The 26,269-nt window shown below is 39.8% G+C and overlaps 1 protein-coding gene across 3 annotated transcripts in view; it reads right to left on the reverse strand.

The window, feature by feature from the left end:
* The window catches only part of DIAPH1 (diaphanous related formin 1), a 94,128-nt gene that overhangs the window by 50,203 nt on the left and 17,656 nt on the right, over positions 1-26,269 (reverse strand). For 2 of the 3 annotated variants that reach the window (XM_026018032.2, XM_072749825.1), the window contains exons 2-15: positions 14,133-14,159; positions 13,022-13,177; positions 10,681-10,782; positions 10,192-10,322; positions 9,911-9,997; positions 8,863-8,926; positions 7,525-7,664; positions 6,179-6,287; positions 4,729-4,839; positions 4,437-4,555; positions 3,683-3,799; positions 2,962-3,077; positions 2,384-2,448; positions 413-592 (exon numbers count right to left, since the gene is read on the reverse strand). In XM_026018032.2, coding sequence (XP_025873817.1) covers positions 413-592; positions 2,384-2,448; positions 2,962-3,077; positions 3,683-3,799; positions 4,437-4,555; positions 4,729-4,839; positions 6,179-6,287; positions 7,525-7,664; positions 8,863-8,926; positions 9,911-9,997; positions 10,192-10,322; positions 10,681-10,782; positions 13,022-13,177; positions 14,133-14,159 — 1,524 coding nt within the window. The remainder of the gene's footprint in view (positions 1-412; positions 593-2,383; positions 2,449-2,961; positions 3,078-3,682; positions 3,800-4,436; positions 4,556-4,728; positions 4,840-6,178; positions 6,288-7,524; positions 7,665-8,862; positions 8,927-9,910; positions 9,998-10,191; positions 10,323-10,680; positions 10,783-13,021; positions 13,178-14,132; positions 14,160-26,269) is intronic. The other variant, XM_026018014.2, reaches the window with a different exon arrangement.

Genomic DNA, 26,269 nt, shown 5'->3' on the forward strand with positions numbered 1-26,269 from the left:
AATATCAGATACCACAGATCATTTAAATCATATTAACTGCAAAGAGAGTGTGAACATTAATCTGTTCAGAAACAGCTAAAATAAGAGAAAATTAGCAAACATATGAAGAGTTTTTTTGGATTTTACTCGTGAATTTATGAGACAACTATTAGTTTCATTTCTGGGTATTACTGTGACTTCTTTTATTCCCCGTATTGCTCATATATCCCAAATTTTCTATCGTATGTTTTGCCTCAAAATTAAAAAAAAAAAAAAGTAAATGATTTTTAAAATAAGCATCATCTAACTAGATCACCTACTGGTAGTCAAACCCTCTCCTGGAGTAAGATAATTGACTCCTGCTGTAAGACAGGCCTGTCATGAGGCTGCTGATGGCATGGAGGTCACTCTGCCTTGCCTGCTCAGACATTACCTCTCCTGTGAGCTGAGACACCTCTGCTTCCAAGTCCTGTTTCTCTGTAGCAATCTGCTGCTTTTCAGAATCCAAGGCATCCTTTTCTCCCTGAAGATCCTGGAGCTTCTGCTCAAAGTCACTTTCCATCTTCTTCATTTCTACCTGTAGCTCATGTCGGGCTGTTAACTCTGAGTCCAGCTAAAGCAGAAAAGAATCAGGCCCCTAGTGAGCTCCCCATTCCAGCAAGAAACAGTGTTACTTCCCAAAATTCTTTGCTTTGTTCTAATTCTTTAAGGAGCTCAGTTTCCCAGGAAATGCTTGGGGAAAAAGACCACCGTAATTTTGACCTTAAAATCAAGGTTAAAGAAGGGGGAACTGGGGATCATTTCTACAAGTCTTTCTAATCTGGGGAGTTAGATTAACAAATAAAAACAACAACAACAACAACAACAACAAAAACAAATAAAAACAACCTAAGACAAATACTGTATGATTTCACTTAAACGTGGAATCTAAAAAACAAAACAATGGGAGGATGCCTAGTTGGCTCAGTGGTTGAGTGCCTGCCTGATCCTGGAGTCCTGGGATCGAGTCCAACATCGGGCTCCCTACATGGAGCCTGCATCTCTCTCTGCCTATGTCTCTGCCTCTCTTGGTCTCTCATGAGTAAATAAATAAATAACAAAATAAATGAACAAAAAAAGCAGAAATGAACTGACAAATACAGAGAACAAAGAGGTGTTTACCTGAGGGAAAGGGGGTGGGAGATGGGTAAAATAGGTGATGGAGAGCAGAAGGTACGGCACAGGGAATACAGTGAATGGTATCATAAGAGTGTTGTATGCTGACAGATGGTAGCTACACTCGTGGAGAGCACAGCATAATGTATAGAGTTCTCAAATCACTATGTTATGCCCCTAAAACTAACATAACATTGTGTGTCAACTGTATTTCAATTAAAAAACAAACAGGGATGCCTGAGTGGCTTAGTTGGTCAAGCATCCCACTCTTAATTTCAGCTCAGGTCATGATTTCAGGATTATGAGATTGAGCCCTACCTTGGGCTCTGTGCTCATCGCAGAGTACACTTAAGATTCTCTCCCTCTAGGGGATCCCTGGGTGGCTCAGCAGTTTAGAGGCTGCCTTCGGCCCAGGGCATGGTCCTGGATTCCCGGGATCGAGTCCCACATCAGGCTCCCTGCGTGGAGCCTGCTTCTCCCTCTACCTGTGTCTCTGCCCCTCTCCCTCTCCCTCTCTCTCTGCGTCTCTCATGAATAAATAAATAAATAAATAATTTAAAGATTCTCTCCCTCTCACACTCCCTTAGGCAGCACATATACTAAGATTCTCTTCCTCTCCCTTTGCTCCCTTCCCCACCCCCTATCCTGCACTTGCGCACGCGCGCGCACACACACACACACACACACACACACACACACACACACACACACACAATACTCTCTGTTAAAAAAAACGGGGGATTGGGGAGGGACAAAAAAAAGCCCAACAAATAAACCTAAAATTTTAAAGAAATTTAACATTGTTAAGACATTTAAACCAGAGCAGCTATGGTGTACAATCCTAGCCTCTAGGAGCAAAACCCTGTCAACCACAATGGAAGTCCTTAACAAATGAAGAGGGGAAAAAAAAAACCTGTCCCCGTTTTAGAGATAAGAAGCCTGAGATGCCAGCAAAACTGCAAGAGCTGTCACTGTTATACGTAAGAGTCATCTGTCATTCTTGTCCTACCTAGGGGCTCAAGAACTGTACACTACTAACTCCTCAGTATCATATCCATATTAGTTTCTCCAGTGACTAAGCTACACCAGAAAGGTTTCCCCTAGGAACTGCTACTGGGTGCTGAATGCCTGCAAAATATCACAGGTAACAGTTTTACATGTCAGAAAAAAATCATAATCCTTAAAAAGTAAAAGAAAGGAAAGGGAGAAAGAAAGAAAGGCCTCAATGTTTTTGATCTCTCACACATACCTTTTTTTCCAGCTCTGTAGCTTTGGCTTCAGATTTCTCCACCTTTGTTTTATCAATCATTTGATCTGAAAAGAAGAAGTCAATAAGTGAAGCTACTATCCTCTCATCTTTCCCTCACTACCTACACCCCTTCAATATAACAAAAGGGCAGTCTTTTGTCCATTTCCTTATTTTTATTATCCTTCTTAAAATGTTCTGCGGTAAGCAAAGAAATAAATCTTTAGTTCAACATGCAATTTCTGAGCGCCTTTTATGCAGTAAGGCTACCATGCTGGGTGGCCGGGAGAGTGCCCACAAGGGGTACTTAAGAATATCCGAGACCAGCAGGAGGCAAAGATAACAGGTAAAGTCCCTTCAAAAAGTGGGGTGATGTGTGAGCGGGGGTAAATTTTTACATTTATGAAACACTAAACTAAAGGTCTCTATATTCCTAGTATAGATGTTGGTTAACACCTAAAGATAAAAACAGAAATACCTGGAAACTAGAAAGATAACTTCTCTAAAAATTTCACTGGAAGATAAAAAAAAATGGAAGGTAGAATATGGTTTTAAGGAGCCAGACAGAAGAATATACTTACCAATCAACCCCTCAATATCAATCTGGAGGTGTCGGCACTTGAAGTCAGGATCAGCCCCATTCTTATGCAAAACTATCTGAGAAATACATTCTTCAATCAACTTATAGTACTGAGGTCTATGGAAGGAAGAGAACAAGGTTATTAGAGGAAAACCAAAATATAATTTTCAGAAGCATTCAGGATTAGGAAAAGTTAACTGCTTTTATAACAGAGGGACCTGAGAAGTGTTCCCTAAAAGACCTTCTCATAAAACTAACAGAAGTCCGCTGCCATGCTAGGAAACTCCCTCTTCTACAACAGCTATTCCATCTACTTTAGATAATCAAAACTTGTTGCCATCTACCATCTGGTGCCAATCATTTCCCATCTAAAAGTCAGACTTGATCCTTTCTGTGATAGCTAGCTGCTGAATCTCTAGTGCTAGGCAACCTGAAAGAACCTTATATGGTACCTCCCCTGATTATGATCTTTACTCCACCTTACCTCCCCTCTTCAAAAAACGAAGGACATTTTACCTTATACGTTCTGACCACTTCCATAAGGATGCCATTCAGTCAGATTAAAAGGACAACTGATAACTCCTTTTATATGTGACTAAAAATGAACTGTAATCCTTGTCTTTGTCCCTTTTTTCCCCTTTAGAGACAGTCTTTGAATTTAAGGATTTTGCTCTCTCTACTTAGGCTCAAATTCAATACTTCTCACAAGTATACCATCTTACCTGGCCTCATAGTCATTTCGGACCAAGAGCAAGTGCTGCAGGATGGACAGGAAGTGTGGCTCTGCCTTTGAATCTTTCACTGTGTTTAAGAGAATCTGGAAGACATCACTGAAGTCAGTGGAAAAGAGGAAGAGGCTAAGGAAAGCATATTTTTTAGAAACCATGTTTGACAGGTGGATTGCCCTACTCTTGGTAAAAGTCACAAAATGCCACTTCTAACAGTCATTTCTCTTATAAACATTACCCAAAATTTTTAGTTCCATAAACTTCCTCAGGCCAAAGGACTGGTGAGTTGGGTATACTATACATGGAGATAAGAGGATTGCCAGGACTTGGCTTGAAGATAAAGCAGTAGGCAGAAAAGATAACTGCCTACAAGTCACCTGTGTCAAATAGCAATATGCAGCCAAACTACTCCCTCTGTCAGTCTCAGGGACACTGAGAAGAAAGCAAATTACAAGCCCACTCCCCAACTTGTACATGTTCTCCAAAGGCTAGCTCTATACTTTAGTAAGCTAAGATCTCATGTTCTAGGAGGTTCATACTCATTTTGATAGTTACTTCCATGTTGAGGAATCCTCAGATCACTTTCCTCATTTCTCTGCTTCAAGCTGAGGTAAATAAAGCCGACTGCAATCAAAAGACATCTGCCTTACCTACTGAGAAGATACACAGGCTGATGCCCTGTTCTGAGTCCTCAGGGATCTACACTGACTGTCTCATATGTCTTGAACCCAGTCCATAAAAAGGATATTCCATCTCCATTCGAATGTCATCTAGCCGTCCCTTTAGGTCATAGGAATCTTCTTCTCCTTGTTCATCAAACACAGTTAGTTGCACTCTCATATCATCATTTTCAATTTCTCGAAGGTCCTGTCAATGACAAAAGTACAAGTCAGGGAACCCAGAAGTGTCCTATGCTGGCTAGAAACCCAAGCCTTTCAGCCTGGTTCTTAAATTGAAAGCTGAAGTTACACCAGAAATGACAGGGCTATCAGAGCAAGCAGGACACAGTGTGGCTGTCCTAACAAAGAGCTGAATCTCACCTGCAACACCTGATGCAGCCCCAGGCGCATCAGTTCACTTCGAATGTGAACTCGGAAGTCAAGTTCTTCTGCTGGTGTAATGAGAGCATTGATCAGCTGAAGGCAGCCCACCTAAAGTGAGAAAATTCAGCAGTATGTCATTGTAGACTCCTAGAGATCCAGATTCCATTTTCTTTACATGCGTACTGATTGTAATGTAATGTAGAAAATGTAGTACAGGGGCAGCCTGGGTGGTGGCCCAGCGGTTTAGTGCCACCTTCAGCCCAGGGGCTGATTCTGGAGATCCGGGATCGAGTCTCACGTCGGGCTCCCTGCACGGAGCCTGCTTCTCCCTCTGCCTATGTCTCTGCATCTCTCTATCTCTCTGTGTCTCTGTGTCTCTCATGAATAAATAAATAAATAAAATATTAAAAAAAAAAAAAAAAAGAAGATGTAGTACAAAACTACAAGAACTTTCTGCTAGAGCAGTAAGACCTCATTTGAACCCAGGTCTAGAGCTCAGAGGTCTAACTGATTCCAAGGATTTGATGGTATACTTTGTTCTTGGCCTTGGCTTTCCTAGCATATAAATACATAGCATGCCCTTTCCCCCATCTCAAAATAAGGAAAGCTGCTTTTTCTTTGCCTTCTTGGAGAGAAGGATAATCATCTTCCCTTCAGAACAAATCCTGAAATATATACAGGCAAAATTTGTTTCATTGTGCGCTTCACTTTATTGCACTGCTCTATGTAGTGCATTTTTCCTACTAACTGAAGGTCTGTGGCAACCCCATGTCAAGCAAATTTATCAGTGCTGATTTTCCCTTTTTTTTAGATTTTATTTATTTATTCATGAGAGATGGAGAGAGACAGAGAGAGAGAGAGAGAGAGAGAGAGAGAGAGAGGCAGAGACACAGGCAGAGGGAGAAGCAGGCTCCATGCAGGGAGCCTGACGTGGGACTGGATCCCGGGTCTCCAGGATCAGACCCTGGGCTGAAGGCAGCACTAAACTGCTGAGCGACCCAGGCTGCCCCCAGTGCTGATTTTCCAATAGCACTTGCTTACTTCTTGTCTCTGTGTCATATTTTGGTAATTCTCAGAGTATTTAAAACTTTTTCATTATTTTATTTGTTATGGTAATCTGTAATCAGTGATTATGACTTGCTGAAAGCCTGTATGATAGTTACATTTTTAAGCAAAGTAATTAAGGTAGGTAGAGTGTTGTTGTAGACCTAATACTACAGCACACATGACTACGGCATAGAGTAAACATAACTTTACATGCATGAAACTGGGAAACCAAAGAATTCATTTAACTCACTTTACTAAGATATTTGTTTTATTGTAGTGTTCTGGAAGCAAACCTGCAGTATCTTCAAGGTATGCCTATAGCTGGGAACTATTCCAAACGAACCTAAGTTCTTCCATCTTGAATTTTATTCTTGGGCCCAGTTTCAGAGGATATACTTGCCTTGAGTGCAATGGAGGTCCCACTTTTTAATCCATCCAACAATGGCTGGAAACGTTCCACCTCATCCATCTCAGCTCTTTCTGTCATCGCTGTCAAAACTCTCTCATTCCTGCCCAGGAGAAAGGAAAGGGAGAGAAATGTCCAGGTGCTCTGACACAGACAGGCACAACCAATAGATTATACAGAGGCACAGATCAGTTAGGAAATAGAACATTATCAAACATCAGACTTCCAACATTATTCTCCTCATCACCTAGGGTAGGGACCAGAATCTACTGAAAACTAAGGACAATCTCCTCAGAAAAATGTATTCCCTAAAACCCTATTCTTAGACTCCTATCTATGGATACCAAATTAAGACACTCGTTCTATGGAGCATAAACTGTTTAAGTTTTGGAGGGGTAGTTAATATTACCAGTTTTAAATGCACATAACATTTGGCTTACTTCTAGAAACTTATTCAACATAAATGCATAAATGTGAAAGGAACATATGTACAAACATCATCTGTAATAGTAAAACAACTTATCACCTAAAGCAGGGCCAGAATCTGCTAAGAAAAAAAAAAAATGTCTATCTAAAAAGTCTAACAATGGGGAAACTTAAATAAATTATGGGATATACATACTATGGAATCCTAAACAGCCACTAAAGATAAGGTAGATCTCTAAGTACCAAAACAGAAAAATGTTCAACACCAATTGTTAAATTAAAAAATTTAAAAAAAAGGGGGTGAGAGGAAACAAATGATATGATTCAGTTTTTATTAAACCAAACTGCTCCACAACAATAAAAATCTATCCTATGCATGTGATTTGTTTTATAGGTATAAGCCATCTTTCCTTAGTTCTAAGATACTATCTTCAGGAGTGGCAAAAAATATCTTAGAAGCCAGAAATACAATTTGTTTGTACTAGTAAAAAAATCTATGAGACTATACCAAGCCATTAACACTGGTTACCTCTGCAGAAACAGGATTTACAGAAGGGATGAGGCTGTTAAATTTCATTTTATATGTTTCTATATTGTTTGAGTTAAAAAAATAAAGTTGTATTACTTCTGAATTTAAGAAAAGCAAAGTAAAAGCAACCCCAGTTCTAGGTAACATAGACGTTAATGGAGCTCTAGGAGATGCCCTACAGATTACCCCTCTGATAACCAGAAGTACACTAAGGACAGCACTAAACACCTCATGATCCTTCTTAAACATTACGATTCACAGTGTTCATGCCTTGGTCTTACCTAGTATTCAAGACAGAGTGGATACCCAAGCAACTCAATTTTCCTCTAGACTAGGGAAGATGGTAAAAAAGAGAATGTAGAAGAGCTATAACCCAGTCACATACATGTCCTCTGGCTGCGGTAAGATACAAAGAGCAGAAAGCAGCTTAGCTGCATCAATCATCATGTTGGGGACAGCAGGATCCATGGCTCTGACCAGCAGCAGGATTCCTTCTTCTGCTTCCAGCATGGTCTTAATTCCAAACTGGTAGGACAAGAACAGAGAAAGGAGGCTTAATGATGACAGCATCTAACCAGGGACAAACTTAGGAACTGTTATGGGCTGAATGGTGTTTCCCTCTAAATTCTTATGTTGAAGTCCTAACCCCCAATACCTTAGAATATTACCTCATTTGGAAATAGGGTCATTGGTAGATTCAATTGCTTAAGTTACAACAAGGTCTTACTAGAGTAGGATGGACCCTTAATCCAATATGACTGTTGTCCCTATAACATGGAAACATGTTGACACAGAACACACACACAAGAATACCTTGTGAACATGAAGGCAGACATTGGGATGAGGTATCAAAAAGCCATGGAATGCCAGATATTGCAAACAAGCTACCAGAAGCCAAGAGAGAGGCATGGACCATAGTCTCCCTCACAGCCCTTGGAAGGACTCGATCCTAACAACACCCTGATCTTAGATTTAGGGCCTCCAAGAACTATGAGACAATAAATTTCTGTTGTTGAATACACAATGTGTAGTACTTTGTTATAGCAGCCACAGCAAACTAATACAGAGGCAGACCTCTTCCACAGCTAAATAGATAAGAGCATAGATACAACACAATTTTACATTCGATACAACACAATTATAGGTCTTTAAGAATAAAAATCTTTGATTCTTTTATTTCTTTTAAATGTCCCCTCACATCCAATGAAATAAGTTAACTGTAACAAAATTAAACAATGAGGAAGATAGATCTGCATTCTGGAACAAACAACTGTGAGAGTCTTGAGTTCAAATAAGAAAAGAAAGAAAGGAAGAAAGAAAGCATGCAAGAAAGCAAGAAAGGAAGCCAGGAAGAAAGAAAGGAGTGAAGAAGGAAGGTTGGTAGGTTGATTCTAAAGTAGGAACAGTATGGAAAACAAACAAATAAGCAGAGAAAAATAAACCTTCCAAAATCAATAAATACAGATCAGGAAATTCACAAGCATTAGCAAAACAAAGTATAAAAAAAAGGAAGGACAGTGAGCCTATGTTCTGAAACAGACATCAGAACTGGGAAAAATGGTCCATAGAGACATACCTATGTGGCAATCAAAAAGTCCTAATACTAAAAGGGAAAGCTAGAAGTCTTAAAGCTCATAACCCCAGGCCCTTTTGGAATTTGCCAATAGAGAAGAAAAAATAGGGTTCATGATGCAGGTTGGAATGAGAATGGGAAAAATCTCACCTTATTATTCATAAACGCTTTCAAGCAACGGATGATCTCATGCTTGTTACGACTGTCGTAGCTTCTGTATGTAGAAGACATAATCAGTGAGTTCCCTTTATTGTATAAACCTCTCCCATGTGACTTTTCTATTTTACAACACAGGTCTTTAGAACATCCCCAACTAGTAGCTGAGTAAATTCTAGCACACAGCAATTTGTCTTGAAGCACTGGTAAAAACAGGTGGTTGAAGAGGGATTGCCACCATCAGATCTTTGGTTAATCTTCTCGTAATCACAGAATTTAGTACAACATTAAAATCTTCTGTTTAACTCCCTAGACTTCTTTCTAAGTGCTAAATCTAATCAGGATAACATCCTATCTATTATTGCTTGCTTCACTACATCAAAGGTCTTAAGCCTGTTCATTCAGGAAGTATAGGCCTTGTGTTTTGTTTTGGAAAGATCTCAAGAAATAGAGAAGTCACTGTGGGTCAGGCTGACTTCAATGTAGCCTAAGACAGCCCAAGATATCCTGAGAACTATTCCAACCCTAAAGACTGTCAGAAAGGGATGCCTGAGTGGCTCAGTGGTTGAGAGTCTGCCTTTGGCTCAGGGTGTGATCCTAGGGTCCTGGGATCAAGTCCTGCATCGGGCTTCCTATAGGGAGCCTGCTTCTCCCTCTGCCTATGTCTCTGTCTCTCTGTCTCTCTCATGAATAAATAAAATCTTAAAAAGAAAGAAAGTAAGTAAGTTAGTTAGTCCCCAAGAACAGGTCCCAGAGGAGCTCTGAATGAACTCCGAGCCCACTTCCCATCGGGTAAGAACCTTTGCTGCAAGACCCACAGTGTTATGTGGTCCACAGCCTGTGCTATGCACGGTGTTCCTCTTCTCTTTCCTGTGTCTATAATCATCAGTCATCCTCTAGTTTGCTCAAAGACAAACCCTGTTCTCAACTAAAAGCATATTCTGGTCCACAACTTCTCATTTTAGTGCCACTTTCTCCCTTAGAGCAGTCAAGTCCCCCACTACCCTTCACCGGGAAGATGTCAAAAGTTCAAAGTTCTCACCCAGCACTTTCCTCTTTCTCATCATGGAGTCGTTTAAGGATGTCCAATAAAGAGGCCAGGCCCTCAGCACCAAATGTTTGCACCCAGCTGTAAGGAATTGAAAGAGACAATGCAATATCAAATCAAATCAATCAGCAATTATTCACCCAAACAAATTCTACCCTGACAGTCTTTCCTCCCAATCCAGAACTCTCATATGCCCTGACTCCTCTGATCTTCAATCCTCATTAGTAAACCTTAACCTTGGGTTCTTACTCTTGTTACCACCTCAGAATCCTTACCTGACGGGGTTGTTGTTGAGGGAGACACGAAGGGACTCCAGGCAGGTGAGCAGAGGCATATCCCGCAAGCCTGACCTCAACTCCTGAATGTACATCATGGCAGACCTAGAGCTCTCCTTCTGGCTCATGCCCTAGATGGGAGCATATGGAGAAATTAGTCAACACTGGACCCAGTCATAAACTGGACTAGCATTAGTCATTACCTTCTGAATATCAAGGAAGACACACATCATACATAACATATGTATGATATACATATGTATACATACATACATATCCCATTCCCCATATGCACTTCATGAAGACTAAATCAGGCAAAAAGTATGTCAATGACGCTAACTCGAATGAGAGTAAAACATGAGTAGGCTTGTGTGACAGAATAAAGTAAGAGTGATGAAGGCATAAAATGTTTTATAAAATTGGTAAAACAAACAGGTCCAAGATAAGGGCAGAGTCTCCCATGTCATGGGTACCTGCCCCAGGACTCACAGCCTTAGAGGTGTGCAAGTATTGGGACACCATCTCCCTCTTGATAATAATGTCCTTCTCCCTCAAAGGCTGCTGTTTCTCCTCGTTCAGATTCATATCCAGCTAGTAGAGAAAAAAAAGAAAAAAGAAAAAACAAAATTGTATCAAAGTCCTTATAAGTTTTCAGTGTTTAATATTTAGTATACTTAGTAAAGAGTTAAACACATCAAATGCTTACTGAATAAGTAAAGTGTTCCTGATCCCTTGAGATTTAATCTATTACATATTGCAGATAATGAAAATTCCTCAGGGATAAATGTTAATGGTTAACATTTTAGCATAAATTCTTACAGACACTTTTATACATTTAATGTTTTTCTTAAATATTAAGATGATAGATGAAAAATTTATTTTTTATTATTGAAAGAAAAGCACATAGAATGTTTTTTGTACTTGGGATGGTCTTTTTTTTTTTTTTTTTTAAGATTTTTATTTTTTTCATGAGACACAGAGAGAGAGAGAGAGAGGCAGAGACACAGGCAGAGGGAGAAGTAGGCTCCTTGCAAGGAGACTGATGCGGGACTCTATCCCGGGACTGGGATCACGCCTTGTACAAAAGGCAGACGTTCAACCGCTGAGCCACCCAAACATCCTGTACTTGGGATGATCTTAGAAATCTCTTCTGGATGATGCTGGAGTCCCCAGATCGCGTCCTATATCAGGCTCCCTGCATTGAGCCTGCTTCTCCCTCTGCCTGTCCCTGCCTCCCTCTCTCTCTGTGTTTCTCATGAATAAATAAATAAAATCTTTAAAAAAAAAAAAAAAAGGATGAAAACCTCTGATGAAATAAAACTTAAAAAGAACATTAGTACAAGAGACCTTATCTGGAATTGTGATTTGAATGAACAGTTTTTTAAAAATGACCCAACTGAAAAAAAAAAAAATAATGACCCAACTGGTGAAATCTGAATGCTGGCCATGATAGGCAATTCTATTAAAGAATTACTGGTTTTCAAGAATTAAAGATTTCTGGCTTCTTTAGAAAAATAAAAATATCTGACACTATTGGGCTAGCATTTCCAACTGGAGTGCTACAAAAGCTATTGGCACTGAATCACAGTTGGCCTTCCTAACAGAAAGGCCCAAAGTTCTTCTGCATTTGGCCACAGTCTCCTCTTCTTTTCATCTGCTATCTGGCCTTATTCCTGCCGCCTCCCTGGCCCTAAAGACACATACATTTGCAATCCAAGTCCAAGGGATGGTCTTAGTTCTTACAGTACTTGGACTGAGAGAAAAACTGAAAGCTGTAGTGAAAAAAAAAAAAAAAATAGTACTGGCTTAGTGTTTACTACATACCAGGCCCAGCGTTAAGAATTCTTATCCCAGGGCAGCCTGGGTGGCTCAGCGGTTTAGCGCCACCTTTAGCCCAGGGTGTGATCCTGGGGATCCGGGATGGAGTCCCACGTCAGGCTTCCTGCATGGAGCCTGTTTCTCCCTCTGCCTGTGTCTCTGCCTCTGTGTGTGTGTGTATTTACTCTCATGAGTAAATAAAATCTTAAAAAAAAAAAACAAAAAAACCCATGCTTTTAATTAAGTTAGGTCTGCTACTAGTCTGTTTGCATCTGAAACTATTCAGGCAACATACAGGTCTTATGAAGCTTTGGAACCATGTACTCCAAACTTTACAAGACTTAGCACTACAGCACATTGACTGAGGGTCCTGCTCACTCAATGTCCCTCACTGAAGACAGGAAAGCCACAATGAGTACTTCATTACTCAACTGACTTTGGCCACAATCTTCAAAGATCTTCTAGGAATTACAGCATCGGAATTTTCTTTTCAGATTCACCACTAAATAGAAGTGCCTTTCCATTCCTCAGTCTCTTTTTGTATAAAATTCATGGTTAATGCTCTAAAACTTTACCCTGGCTAACCCAAAGGTGGTCTCCACACTACCACATGAGTTGCTCCACTCACTTTATGTCTTTGTAACTAACATACTGCTGTGCAGAAGGACATTAACAAAGTGGTCACTGATCAGGTATTTCCAAGCCTAACTCATCGATTGCTTTGGAAGGTTCTGAGAACCAATATCACCATTTCAAGTTACAGAAAGTCAAAGTCATGACAAATGGTAAGTATCACAGTGAAGGAAATTTGCTAGAAATTTTCTATGGACAGGTGGGTGTATATTTAGCCACTTTGTTAATAGGACTATTAAGTTCTCTGTTAAGCCTGAAATTCTTCATAATTAAGAGCCAATTAAGGGGGATCATGCCCAAAAGAGTGCCCACCACACCCACAAATGCATTTTCAGAAAAAAAAAAAAAAAAAGGAATATTTTGAGGTGGGGAAACTTACCAGCATCTGTTCAAAGAGTACTAGAACTTGCTCATCTGAAACGTCTTGCAATGACTGTGCTGTGGGGTCATCCCCATATGATGCAGAGGAATTTCTATGAGCAGAATTGGGCTTTTCCTTCTCCTTCTTAATTCTCATGCTGGTAAATCTCTCCAGCTGAGAAAGAGAAAAAAGTATTAGCAGCGATCCATTTTCATTTGCACAACAAACCACACATGAAGTAGCCAATTTTCGAACTTCTTATTTGTGCATGGTTCCTCTGGTTTGTGGGCACTTCAAGTCTTCTGACATAAAAACAAGAAATCTCTCATCTAATTTAGTACACTGACTGTACTCTCATCTTCATCCAAAGATAAGAGGACTGAAGTATTAGGATTTGAAACCTCTCTACAAAGAGAAAACTTTGTTCTTGAGCTCTCCTGCCATTTCTAAGTCTTCCAGCAATACGAAACTCATGTATAGAATTATCTGAATAAAATGCCATTTCTTTCCCTCAGAGGATCCCTCCCTTCCAGAGGTTGAGTATGACCATAGAATTTAGTAGATGTAAGTTATGCAGAATAAACAAATGCCTTAAAACCAGGAACCATTACTTTTTCTTTCTTCTGTATACTCTAAAATCCCTGTTATGCAGGCAGCAAAAGTTCAATATACAGTCTTCAAAATCCCTTCTGCAAAGAATACAGTGTACTTCAGAGGTATATATGCCACCTCTGTGCTAACCAAAGATTCATGAACCATTCCCCAAACCTCAAGTACAGATGCTCAAACCAAAGAGCCACCAATAAGCTGCAGCTTGTTAGCTCTACCTGTTTGAAAATGACAGTATCTTCAAGCACTGTGGGACTTTAAGTGATAGAAGTAGTATTCAGACTGCAAGTCAGTTATGAGTTTAAAGAACATGCCTACCCTTGGAAGCCAATGAATATCCCAGGGGAATGCATGCAATGGGCCAAACACAGAGCAAAGAGTTAGGAAAAAGCTTTGGGAGGTTCTGAGAATAGAACCAATATCACCATTTCGAGTTACAGAAAGTCAAAGTTATGACAAATAGTAAGTATCACAGTGAAGGAAATTTGCTAGAACATGCACATACTTAAAATTTCCTTACCTCATCTGCCATGAGCCGCTTCAGAGTCTAGGAAACAGGAAAAAAGGAGGGAGAAGGAAGAAAAGATAGATCAGTGAAATTCCAGGGAACCTCCCAAACACCTGATGGGTTGGGGGGAAAAAAGAGTAAGTTGAAAGGATCTAAGCTACTTTCTACAAGCTAGAAGATTTCAGCAAACTATTCCTTAGCACATTCTCTTGTGCAAGGGGCATGAAGGAGTTTTAAGGTCACTAACATATGACTCTTTAGTGGGCAAAACAAGTAGAGAACTGCAAAGACTCTAAATCTGAGGACCAATATGCCTATGAAACATGTTCAACTTCATTAGTAAACAAGGAAATGCTAACTAAAACCACAATGAAATATCGCTTCACACTCTCAGGACTGGCAAACATTTTCAGGTCTCTCTGGTTGTAGATCAGCAGGAGCTCTCATATGCTATCAGTGGTAATGTAAAGTGCAATGTCCACTTTGGAAAGTAGCATGACGTTATCTAGTAAAGTTAAATACATATATATACACAACTCAACACATCAATTTCTATAAATCTACCCTGCAGAAACTTGCATGTATGTACCAGGATGTATATATAACAAGAATGTTTGCAGCAATACTCTAATATCTAAAACAGAAAACAATCCAAAGAGTCACCAAGAATAGAATAGATAACCTGGTACCATACAGTGGGTAACAATTAATTACACAGAGAAATTAAATGGACTTACAGCTACTCCAAGAGCATTAAAACTAAATGTGTTATTTCTGGGCAGCCCAGGTGGCTCAGTGGCTTAGCACTGACTTCCACCCAGGGCATGATCCTGGAGACCCAGGATCGAGTCCCACGTCCGGCTCCCTGCATGGAGCCTGCTTCTCCCTCTGCCTGTCTCTGCCTCTCTCTCTCTCTCTCTCTGTCTCCCATGAATAAATAAATAAAATCTTTAAAATAAAATAAATGTGTTATCTCATTTATATATCAACTATATTATTTAGGATATAAAATTATAAGTGGAATGATTATCACAAATGTCAAAACCGTGTTGTGACTGCAGAAGGTGACAGAGGGGCTTCTGAAGGACTCACAATGTTCTATTTCTTGACATGGATGATGGCTACATGGGTGTTTGGTTTCATAGTTCTATGTTCTCTTCTGTATACATGCTATACTTAAAAAGAAAATGAGCAGGGATGGTAAGTAGGAATCCTCTGTCCTAATACTTAATTTTAAGTCATATTTCTTTCTGCTAATGTTTTACAAGATTATATACAGTAAATACCTCTTGACTAACTTCCTCAACTAATGAAAAACTAGCTCTGACCCTGCCACAAAGCTACTTTAACTAACCTTTTTATGGACAAGAAAACTCTCTACCATTATGTTCACATTCCCCATGTCATAGTTCAGTTACATTTGGTGTGAACTATAAATCTTAACTCCCCCCTCCATGGTCTGGAGGAGGCCAAGCTTCCACCGACTGAGGGCTAATCAGATACCTAAAGCTGTAAGAACCTTGCTCAGCATCAACAGAATTTAAAGCTACTTTGTGTGTGCTACTCACTTAAGTTCAAGAATGCAGGGAGAATGCAGGGAGAAGGATATGCAGGGAGAAGGATAATGCAGGGAGAAGGATAGTGAGGCAGACAGTAACACCGAAGGGGACTAACAGGTCCTTTTGTCACAACCCCTTAGGGGATACAGGCTACAAAAAGGATGAGTACATACAATTTAACCACTGCCAAGGTCAAGCTTATTTGCACTGAAAGCAACTGCTTCCAGAAGCTTGTCCTCCAAACTCAAAATGTTCATTCAGAATCAAGCAACAACCCTAACAATTCTGGGATGGATGTAACATAGGAACAGAAGTTGAGGCTAATGAATCAGTGCCAGATAGATTGCTCACAGCTGCAGGCTAAGTTAAAGAAAAGGAACCAAGGAACCAAGGTTCCTTCTGCCTACAGACTTTCATTTCTATCCATTTCATTTCTACTACCACTACGTAAGCTTATACCATTATTATCTCCGCTTGACTTAACTGCAACAGCTTCCTAACTGATCTCGATGCCTCCAGTCCTGTTGACCCCACACTAAATCCATTCTCCATACCGTATCCAAGAGTAATCTTTCTAAAATGCCACACTGTCCACGGTTATTTTCTCATTTAAAATCTTTTAATGGCTCCCTATTGCCCTCAGGTTAAAATCCAAATCTCTAGTGTGGTCTAGGACATTCCTGGCTTCTTTCCCTTGATTCATCCCTCACAAACCCTCTACCTCAAACTCTATCTTCTGGGCATCCTGAATCAGTTGCAGGTCCAAAAACAGATCAAGCCACCCCAGACTTTCCCTAGGCTGCTCCTTCCCTCAAGTGAGACTGTGCTTTCAAGGCTAACTCCAACAGGCCCTGCATGATGATACCAACTCTAATTGGAGAAGTGCTTCTTCTCCTTATGTTTCCACAATAACAGGTACTTGCCTGTCTCATAGCCCTAGTTGTGGATTACAGTTGTTCTTGACTGTGACTCTTCTATCCTCTTCCAGACTAAGTTCTTTCAGGGCAGAGCCTGAGACTTAGTCATTGTATTTCCTATGCACAGATACCACAGTCTGGGGCTGCTTTCCTAAAATACCAAGTCCTGAAGAAGCTCTCAAACCTATTCATTGTTTCAATGAAGAAAACTGAAGCCTAGACAGGTAGAATAAATCACTGAGGTCACATGATCAGGAAAAGGCTGGGTATGAACTCTAGGCTCCAGATGCCAAAGCCTAAAATCTTTGCATTCCCCAAATTCTTCTGCCTTGTTTCCATTTAATACCGACTAACTCTTGCCTTTAGAAACAAAAGTGAATATACTTTTCACAAGAAGAAGATAGCACATTCCCTTGCTTCTCTTGGTGCATTATTAGAAACAGATTTAATTACTTTTAAAAAAAGTACCCCAGGGACGCCTGGGTAGCTCTGTGGTTGAGTGTCTGCCTTTGGCTCAGGGCAGATCCTGGTCCAGGGATCGAGTCCCACAAGCCCCACATCGGGCTCCTGTTAGGAGCCTGTTTCTCCCTCTGTCTATGTATCTCCTTCTGTGTCTTTCAGGAATAAATAAATAAATTCTTTTTTAAAAACTGTGTTAAAAAAAAAAAAAAGTATCCCAATTAGCATTCCGTTTAAGGACAGCAAAAATGATACATGCAGGATCAAAGTTGCACTTCCCCAAAATGTCCAACAGAGGGAAGCAACTACCAGCAAAGCGAATCCTCCTTTAGTCAAAATTCTGTTTCAGAACCCAACAGACACCCCAACAGCAAACTCAATTCAATTACTGAAATGTAACCTGTTACTATAGTGTATTGAGGGTGTATTGTTTACTATTATGTTTTCTTTACAGATCCTCTGTACACTGTGCTTGCAAACAGTAAGCTTTACTCATTGTTTTAATTATATCATTAGTTGTGCTGTGGTTTCTCTGAGATACAGAACAAGAAATTCCCAGATCATAAAAAGTATAAATGACTAAAACTAGTGGGGTCCAGGAAGATAAACGCTACTAGAGCTGTATTTGTGCTTTACACTACCTCGATGTCCAAGTTTTTGTCTTTAAGTTCTCTAATTGCCCCACCTGTCTCTTAATGGGTTTTTTTTTTTTTTAAGATTTATTTATTTATTTATGAGAGAGAGAGAGAGAGAGAGAGAGAGAGAGAGAGGCAGAGACACAGGAGGAGGGAGAAGCAGGCTCCATGCTGGGAGCCCGACGTGGGACTCGATCCTGGGACTCGATCCTGGGACTCCAGGATCACGCCCTGGGCCAAAGGCAGGCACCAAACCGCTGAGCCACCCAGGGATCCCCTCTTAATGGTTTTATTCTCACCATTCTCCTTGCCTGCAGTCAATTCCCCAAACCAAACCCTTACTCTCCTAACCTGTTGGCACGAAATATTTCATCTTCCTGTCCGTCCTACAGAGTCTTACTAAAATTTTTAACTACAAATAAAGATATTAAAAGAAACATAGATACTAAATAAAATCTTTTTAAAATATCAAAATCTGCTCACAGACACAGATTAATAGGAACTACTAGATAAAAGACAGTAGACTGAACAAAGCACCTAATTTTTTCCCCTCTTGAAACCCTTCTAAATCTACAGAAAAAGATTTCTTGGAAAGAAAACAATGATGGAAGGAAAGAGCCTACAAGGTTGGGAAGAGCAAGAAAAGCACAATTGCAACCAAATTTTGAAGCTGGGGAAAAAATAGACTAGAGATAAACCTAAAAGACCTAAGAGGGCAGCCCCCGTGGCACAGCAGTTTAGTGCCACCTGCAGCCCAGGGCGTGATCCTGGAGACCCTGGATCGAGTCCCACGTCGGGCTCCCTGCATGGAGCCTGTTCTCCCTCTGCCTGTGTCTCTGCGCCTCTCTCTCTCTGTCTCTATGAATAGATAAATAAAATCTTTAAAAAATAAAAATAAATAAAAATAAAAGACCTAAGAAAGCTGAGTCCTAAACCAGAAGTAGGAAAAGACAATAAGCAATTGTAATTATATTTAACCATCCTCAAAAGGCTGAAGAATTAGCAACATGAGGTACCTGGAGACTGGAAGGAGGGGGAGCCTAAAAATAAACAGATTGGTTGGAAGCTGTTTAAGAAGCAGTTTGGTCTGTAGATCCTTCCAATCCCAATTCCCCTAGCTGTCCTCCTGGCCCATACAAGTGAGACAGTACCCTCCCTTACTCAGCAGAAGTCTGCAAGTTTATTCTTACAGGGTCTCTGAATTGGGAGATGCCAGGCACAATTGTGGGTAGGAATCTTATACCTAAATCTAGGCATAATAGATACTGAGATACCTAGCACCTTTCCCATATAGTTTCTGAAAACCCCAGCAGCCTGAGTGGCCATTAGCCCTGAGGCAGAAAATTAGAAGACTTCTTAGGGGAAATGAAAAATGACCTAAAACTCCTGACACAGCCCAAGTAGATCACCTTGGGAATTCTGCAGTACAATATGGAAGCTACCAGCCACACGTATTAATTGAGCACTTTTAATGTTGCTAGTATGCCTGAGGAAGAATTTTAAATTGTATTTAATTTTAAATAAATTTAAATTGAAAAACTAATATATTATTGTTAAAATTAAGTATGTTTGGAATATCCTGGGTATGTGAATCTCTTTTCACCTGTAAATTTTATGAAGTCTAAATATACTTTAACTTGGGGCACCTGAGTGGCCCAGTCAGGTAAGCATCCAACTCTCGGTTCTGGCTCAGGTCATGATCTCAGGGTTATAAGATCAAGCACCATACAGGGCTCCGTGCTCAGGGTCCAGTTGGCTTGTCCTCTCTCTCCTCCACTGCCCCTCCTCAACTCCCCACCCAATCCCCACACCCCTATGCACTCACACTCTCTTTTAAATAAATAAATAAATAAATAAATAAATAAATAAATAAATAAATAAATAAAAATAAATAAATAAATAAATAAACAAAATTTTTAAATATACCTCAACTATTTATTATGAAAACTTAGCATATAAATTGAAATGTGCTGTAAATATAAACTATACACAGGAGTCCAACAACTTAATATGAAAAACAGAATATAGGGCACCTAAGTAGCTCAGTCAGTTAAATGACTGCCTTCGGCTAAGGTCATGATCCCAGTGTCCTCGGATTGTCCTGGGACCAAGTCCCGCATCCAGCTCCCTGTTCCATGGGAAGCCTGCTTCTCCCTCACTCTGCCACTCCTCCTGCTTGTTCTCTCTGTCAAATAAATAAATAAAACATTTAAAAAAGCAGAATAGAAAACATTAATACTTTGGGACACCTGGGTGGCTCAGTGATTGAGCATCTGCCTTCAGCTCAGGGCATAATCACGGCGTCCTGGGATCGAGTCCCACATCAGGCTCCCTGCATGGAGCCTGCTTCTTCCTCTGCCTATGTCTCTGCCTCTCTCTGGGTCTCTCATGAATAAATAAATAAAATCTTTTTTTAAAAAATTAATACTTTTATATTTATTACATACTGAAATCTTTTTATATGCTGATTACCTAATTAATATTATTTAAATTAATTTCACGTTTCTTTTTGCCTTTTTCTGTGGCTGCCAGAAAAATCATAGATTGCATATGGGACTCATATCTCTATTGTACAGGTCTGTTCTATAGTAAACTGCACAGTTAACAATCTTAACCTGTGCATCAAGAGTTTCCAGTTTGTTAGTCCCTCATTTTTCTTTTTTTTAAAGTAGGCTCCATGCCCAGCGTGGCATCCAACACAGGGCTTGAACTTGTGACCCTGAGATCAAGAGCCAAACGCTTAACCAACTGAGCCATGCAGGCACCTCTGTCAGTCCCTCATTCTTAAACATTAGCAGACAAGCCAGGTTATCAGACATTTGAGAAAAGCCACTAATATACGACACAGAAAAAACACAAAAGACAACTTATCAGACTATGCAAAAATATTTTCAAAATCACTAATTCCAGAAAAGAGAACATAATGCCACTTTAAAAAGAAACATTCAGAAGAAAAAGAACCTACAGAAGTAGAAAATATGAGAACAGAAACTCAAAAGAAAGCTCAATAGAAGGACTAGATTAAAATTGAGGAAATTTTAAAAGCAGAGCAAAACCTCAGAGATGGAAAAATAAGAGAGAAAAGATAAGCAAAGATGAGATCAGTTTGGAAGGCTCAATACACAATAGGAGATAACAGGGGAGCAAGTTACAAATGAAAAAAATTCAAGAATATTTCCCAGTACCAAAGGATAAATCTCCAGCACAAAGGATAAACATAGACCACAAAGGCATATTATGGCAAAATTTCAATACAATGAATACAAAGAATATTCTAAAGATCCGAGAGAAGGGAGAAAAAAATGGTCATATGCAAAGTAATAAGAACAGATTTGGGTTTTTTAACAATATACCAAAAGCTAGATGATAATGGAATAAGGTCTTTAAAAATACGAAGAAAAGTAATTTCAATTTTTTAAAAAATTTTTTATTTATTTATGATAGTCTCAGAGAGAGAGAGAGGCAGAGACATAGGCAGAGGGAGAAGCAGGCTTCATGCACCGGGAGCCCGATGTGGGATTCGATCCCGGGTCTCCAGGATCACGCCCTGGGCCAAAGGCAGGCGCCAAACCACTGCGCCACCCAGGGATCCCAAGAAAAGTAATTTCAAATCTAGAATTCTATACTCAACAAATCAATCAAATATTGGGTTCAGAATAGACATTTTCAGAAATAAGCTTTCAAAAAATTTATCACCAGGCATCTCAGAAAGCTATTGTAGGATATGCTCCACCAAAATGAGGGACCAAACCAAGGATGTAAAGGACTTGAAACAAGGGCAACAGGAGACTTAAACCATAAAAGAGGTAAAGGAAATCTCTAGGGCAAAGATTCCAGACAACTGTTCTCTGCCGGAGAGCACAATTTAAAGAGGACTATGACTCTTTGAGGAACCTCCACAGTTTTCCAGAGTGGCTGCACCAGTTCACATTCCCACCAACAGTGTAAGAGGGTTCCCTTTTCTCCGCATCCTCTCCATCATTTGTGGTTTCCTGCCTTGTTCATTTCCCCCATTCTCACTGGTGTGAGGTGGTATCTCATTGTGGTTTTGATTTCTATTTCCCTGATGGCAAGTGATGCAGAGCATTTTCTCATGTGCTTGTTGGCCATGTCTATGTCTTCCTTTGTGAGATTTCTGTTCATGTCTTTTGCCCATTTCATGATTGGATTGTTTCTTTGCTGTTGAGTTTACTAAGTTCTTTATAGATCTTGGAAAGTAGCCCTTTATCTGATACGTCATTTGCAAATATCTTCTCCCATTCTATAGGTTGTCTTTTAGTTTTGTTGACTGTATCCTTTGCTGTGCAAAAGCTTCTTATCTTGATGAAGTCCCAATAGTTCATTTTTGCTTTTGTTTCTTTTGCCTTTGTGGATGTATCTTGCAAGAAGTTACTGTGGCCGATGTGGTTTATGTATACAATGGAATATTACTCAGCCATTAGAAATGACAAATACCCACCATTTGCTTCAACGTGGATGTAACTGGAGGGTATCATGCTGAGTGAAATAAGTCAATTGGAGAAGGACAAACATTATATGGTCTCATTCATTTGGGGAATATAAATAATAGTGAAAGGGAATAGAAGGGAAGGGAGAAGAAATGGGTAGGAAATATCAGAAAGGGAGACAGAACATGAAGACTCCTAACTCTGGGAAACGAACTAGGGGTGATGGAAAGGGAGGAGGGCGGGGCGTGGGGGTGAATGGGTGACGGGCACTGAGGGGGGCACTTGACGGGATGAGCACTGGGTGTTATTCTGTATGTTGGCAAATTGAACACCAATAAGAAATAAATTTATTATTAAAAAAATAATAAAATAAATATAAAATAAAATAAAATAAAATAAAATAAAATAAAATAAAATAAAATAAAATAAAATAAAATAAAATAAAAAACTAGGACTATGAGACCTGAGCCTAACCCTCCAAGACTGTCATCACCATCATTCACTTTTGTTCTGGGCTTTTAAACTGACAATACCTGGTGAACCTGACCCAGTTTTTTGGCTTATTGGTACCATATGTTAATAATTTCTTCCCTTCCTTCCTTACTCTACTGCCCAGACTGCAAGGACACTCATTCCACCCTACAGTTTTTCTACTTTGATTTATCCAGAAGAACTAAGATTGGTCACAATAAGCTTAGAAAAAGAAAATACAAAGCAGTGTACTCCTCTGACCATATTCTTGTTGGATGTCTAATATTTGATCATCACTGCAGCTTTGCCAGGTGCACAAGTATGATGAGCTCTGTGTTTCCCAGGCTTGGCCCAGATACCCTCAGAAAAAGCCCTTGTAAACACTCAGAGAATCTAAAGTCAGTCTCTGTATCTTCTCCTGGGAGCTTCCATCTAAGAGTGGCAATACTGTCATTTACACATATAAAGTAGATTTTTACTTATTACTTAATTTTTAAAATAGTATTTCATTTATATATGCAAACAATTATTGACAAGAAACTTTAAGGAAAAAAAGGGGGGGGGACTCAAAATGGAGTCACTTGTGCTAAATCCCAGATCAGCAAGCTAAGGCTTAATATCTAACCTAACTGCAATTTCAACCTCATCCAAGAATGTAACCTTTAACCAATTAATTTAGAATTATGTGATCAGCACTAGTGAGATAATATGCATCATACCCCAAACTAAGGTGACCTTGCCTGAAACAATCTATTATTTGTTAAACACTTGCTTTTCCACCACCTTCTTCCTATAAAAGCCTTCCATTTTGTACAGCTCCTCAGACCTCCTGATTTGCCAGAGAGGATGCTGCCCAATTCAAGAATGGTTGAATAAAGCCAATATGATCTTCAAATTTACTCAGTTAAATTTTTTTTTTTTTTTTTTACTCAGTTAAATTTTGTTTACAGGGATCCCTGGGTGGTGCAGCGGTTTGGCGCCTGCCTTTGGCCCAGGGCGCGATCCTGGAGATCCGGGATTGAATCCCACGTCGGGCTCCCGGTGCATGGAGCCTGCTTCTCCCTCTGCCTATGTCTCTGCCTCTCTCTCTCTCTCTCTCTCTCTCTCTCTCTCTGTGACTATCATAAATAAATAAAAGAAAAAAAATTTTGTTTACAGCATAAAATATTTTCTTTCTAAAAAGAGTAAAAAAGGGGCACCTAGCTGGTTCAGTCAGAGGATGTAATTCTTGATCTCAGGGTTGTGAATTCGAGCCCCAAGTTGGGTGTAGAGATTATTTAAATAAATAAAATTAAAAGGAGTAAAAAAGGGCAGCCCCAGTGGCTCAGCACTTTAGTGCTGCCTTTAGTCCAGGGCATGATCCTGGAGACCCAGGATTGAGTCCCACATCAGGCTCCATGCATGGAGCCTGCTTCTCCTCCTTCTTCCTATGTCTCAGCCTTCTCTCTGTCTCTCTCATGAAGAAATAAATAAAATATTTTTTTAAATAGGAATTTATTCAATAGAATTAGATGAGTAAATAAGTTTCTAAAGGCCATTAGCTGGTGTCAGAAAAGAGATCAACCAAATTGCATTTATTAAAATGACCTTCATCTTCTCCAAAAGATGCTCCATGTTATCAAATCTTATTTAAATCAACACAGATTGCTCAAAGATGCACTGCATCAAAGGTAACAGCATCAAATGGGGTGCCTGGATGGTGCAGTCATTTAAGCATCCAACTCTTGGTTTTGGCTCAGTTCTGACCTTGGGTTTGAGAGATCGAACCCTGAGTCTGGCTCTGTATGTACTCAGTGAGTAGTCTGCTTGAGTTTCTCCCTCTCTCTCTGCCCCTATCCCGCTTCCTCTCTAAAATAAATAACAAATCTTAAAAAAGATAACATTACCAAACATAAATATATTTCAAAGATAAAATAAACATATTTGGCTGGGTACTGTTCTCCATTAAGACCATCAATCAGGTAGCCCCGATGGCGCAGCACTTTGGCGCCACCTGCAGCCCAGGGCATGATCCTGGAGACCCTGGATCGAGTCCCACATCAGGCTCTCTGCATGGAGCCAGCTTCTCCCTCTGCCTGTGTCTCTGCCTCTCTCTCTGTGTCTCTATGGATAAATAAATAAAAATCTTAAAAAAAAAAAAGACCATCAATCAACATAAAAATTAAAAGCTGTCCCCTCACTCCCCGCTTCCAGAGAATAACTCGACTCTGATTCACTCACCACATCCTAATGTAATATGTGGTAAGATAAATCTTTTGGTTAACATCTACAGGAAATAAGAAACTTCCTAGACACTTTATAGTTTGGCTTAAGAAACCCAAAACAAAAAGGTCAAAAGACCCCAAGATATGCCCTGTGAGGCCAAACTAATCAGATGACTTATTGAGTATGAAACATACCCTGATCAATTGTTATCATAATAAATGCAAATGAACTGTAAGATTTCTCTTCCATACTGGATTTGTTGTGGTGATGGTTATATCTTTTAACACTTCAGCTTTTAAAAAGTGAGTAGATACTGGAGCACCTGGATGGCATAGTCAGTTGAGTGTCCAACTCTTGGATTCTTCTTGGTAATTTGGTAATGAGCCCCACATTGGGCTCCATTGTTCAGTGAGTAGTCTACTTGGATTTTCTCTCCCTCTCATTCTGCCCCTCCCCTCCATGCCCACATGTGCTTTCTTTCTAAAAACATTAAATAAATAGATCTTTTAAAAGTGAGTGAAGGGACTAAACATGGCAGTCTTCTCTTCTAGACAGAGGTTCCTTCTGTTTGTTTGCCTAACAACAGAACTGGCAATTTTTTAAACTCAAGAATATAGGAAAATCATTCCAGAGACTATACCCAATTCCCTGAATCTTTAATTTTCCCCACTCATCGGAAAAAGGGGACAGAATTCTCAAACAATTAAGGATGGTCTCTTGGCACAAGGTGTTCATGTAGCCAAACAAAAAGTAATTAGGGGGATCCCTGGGTGGCGCAGCGGTTGGGCGCCTGCCTTTGGCCCAGGGCGCGGTCCTGGAGACCCGGGATCGAATCCCACGTCAGGCTCCCGGTGCATGGAGCCTGCTTCTCCCTCTGCCTGTGTCTCTGCCTCTCTCTCTCTCTGTATGACTATCATAAAAAACAATAAAAGATAATGTTGCTACACCTTTCCAACTTTAAAAAAAAAAAAAAGTAATTAGGTAGTATCCTTAGTACCAGAGAGGTGAGCAAGGATCTAAAAAGAGAATATGATTGAACTTTACTTTGAAGAGAGTACATTACATAGCAAAAAGTGTTTCCAATTCCTACCACTGTGCTTCACAAGAACAGTTAATCATGGACGATAATTCTATGAACTATGTGGCTTATACACAGGTAATATAAACCTACAATTGCAAGCCTAGATCTCAGTACTTTCTAAAATACCCTGTTTAGGCTAACTTATCCAATCTTTTAAAATTTGTAATTGAAGTATAGCTAATATACAGTATTAGTTTTAGGTGTATAGTACAGTGACTCAACAACTACATGTTATGAAACGCTTACCAAAATACTACAGTATTACTGACTATATTCCCCATATTGTACTTTTTATCCCCATGACTTATTTTATAACTGCAAATTTATAATCTTCTTTGCCTATTTCTTTTGCCCATTCCTCCACTACTCTTCCT

Source organism: Vulpes vulpes, chromosome 2 (assembly GCF_048418805.1).
Source record: "Vulpes vulpes isolate BD-2025 chromosome 2, VulVul3, whole genome shotgun sequence".
NCBI classification, from domain to species: Eukaryota; Metazoa; Chordata; class Mammalia; order Carnivora; family Canidae; genus Vulpes; species Vulpes vulpes.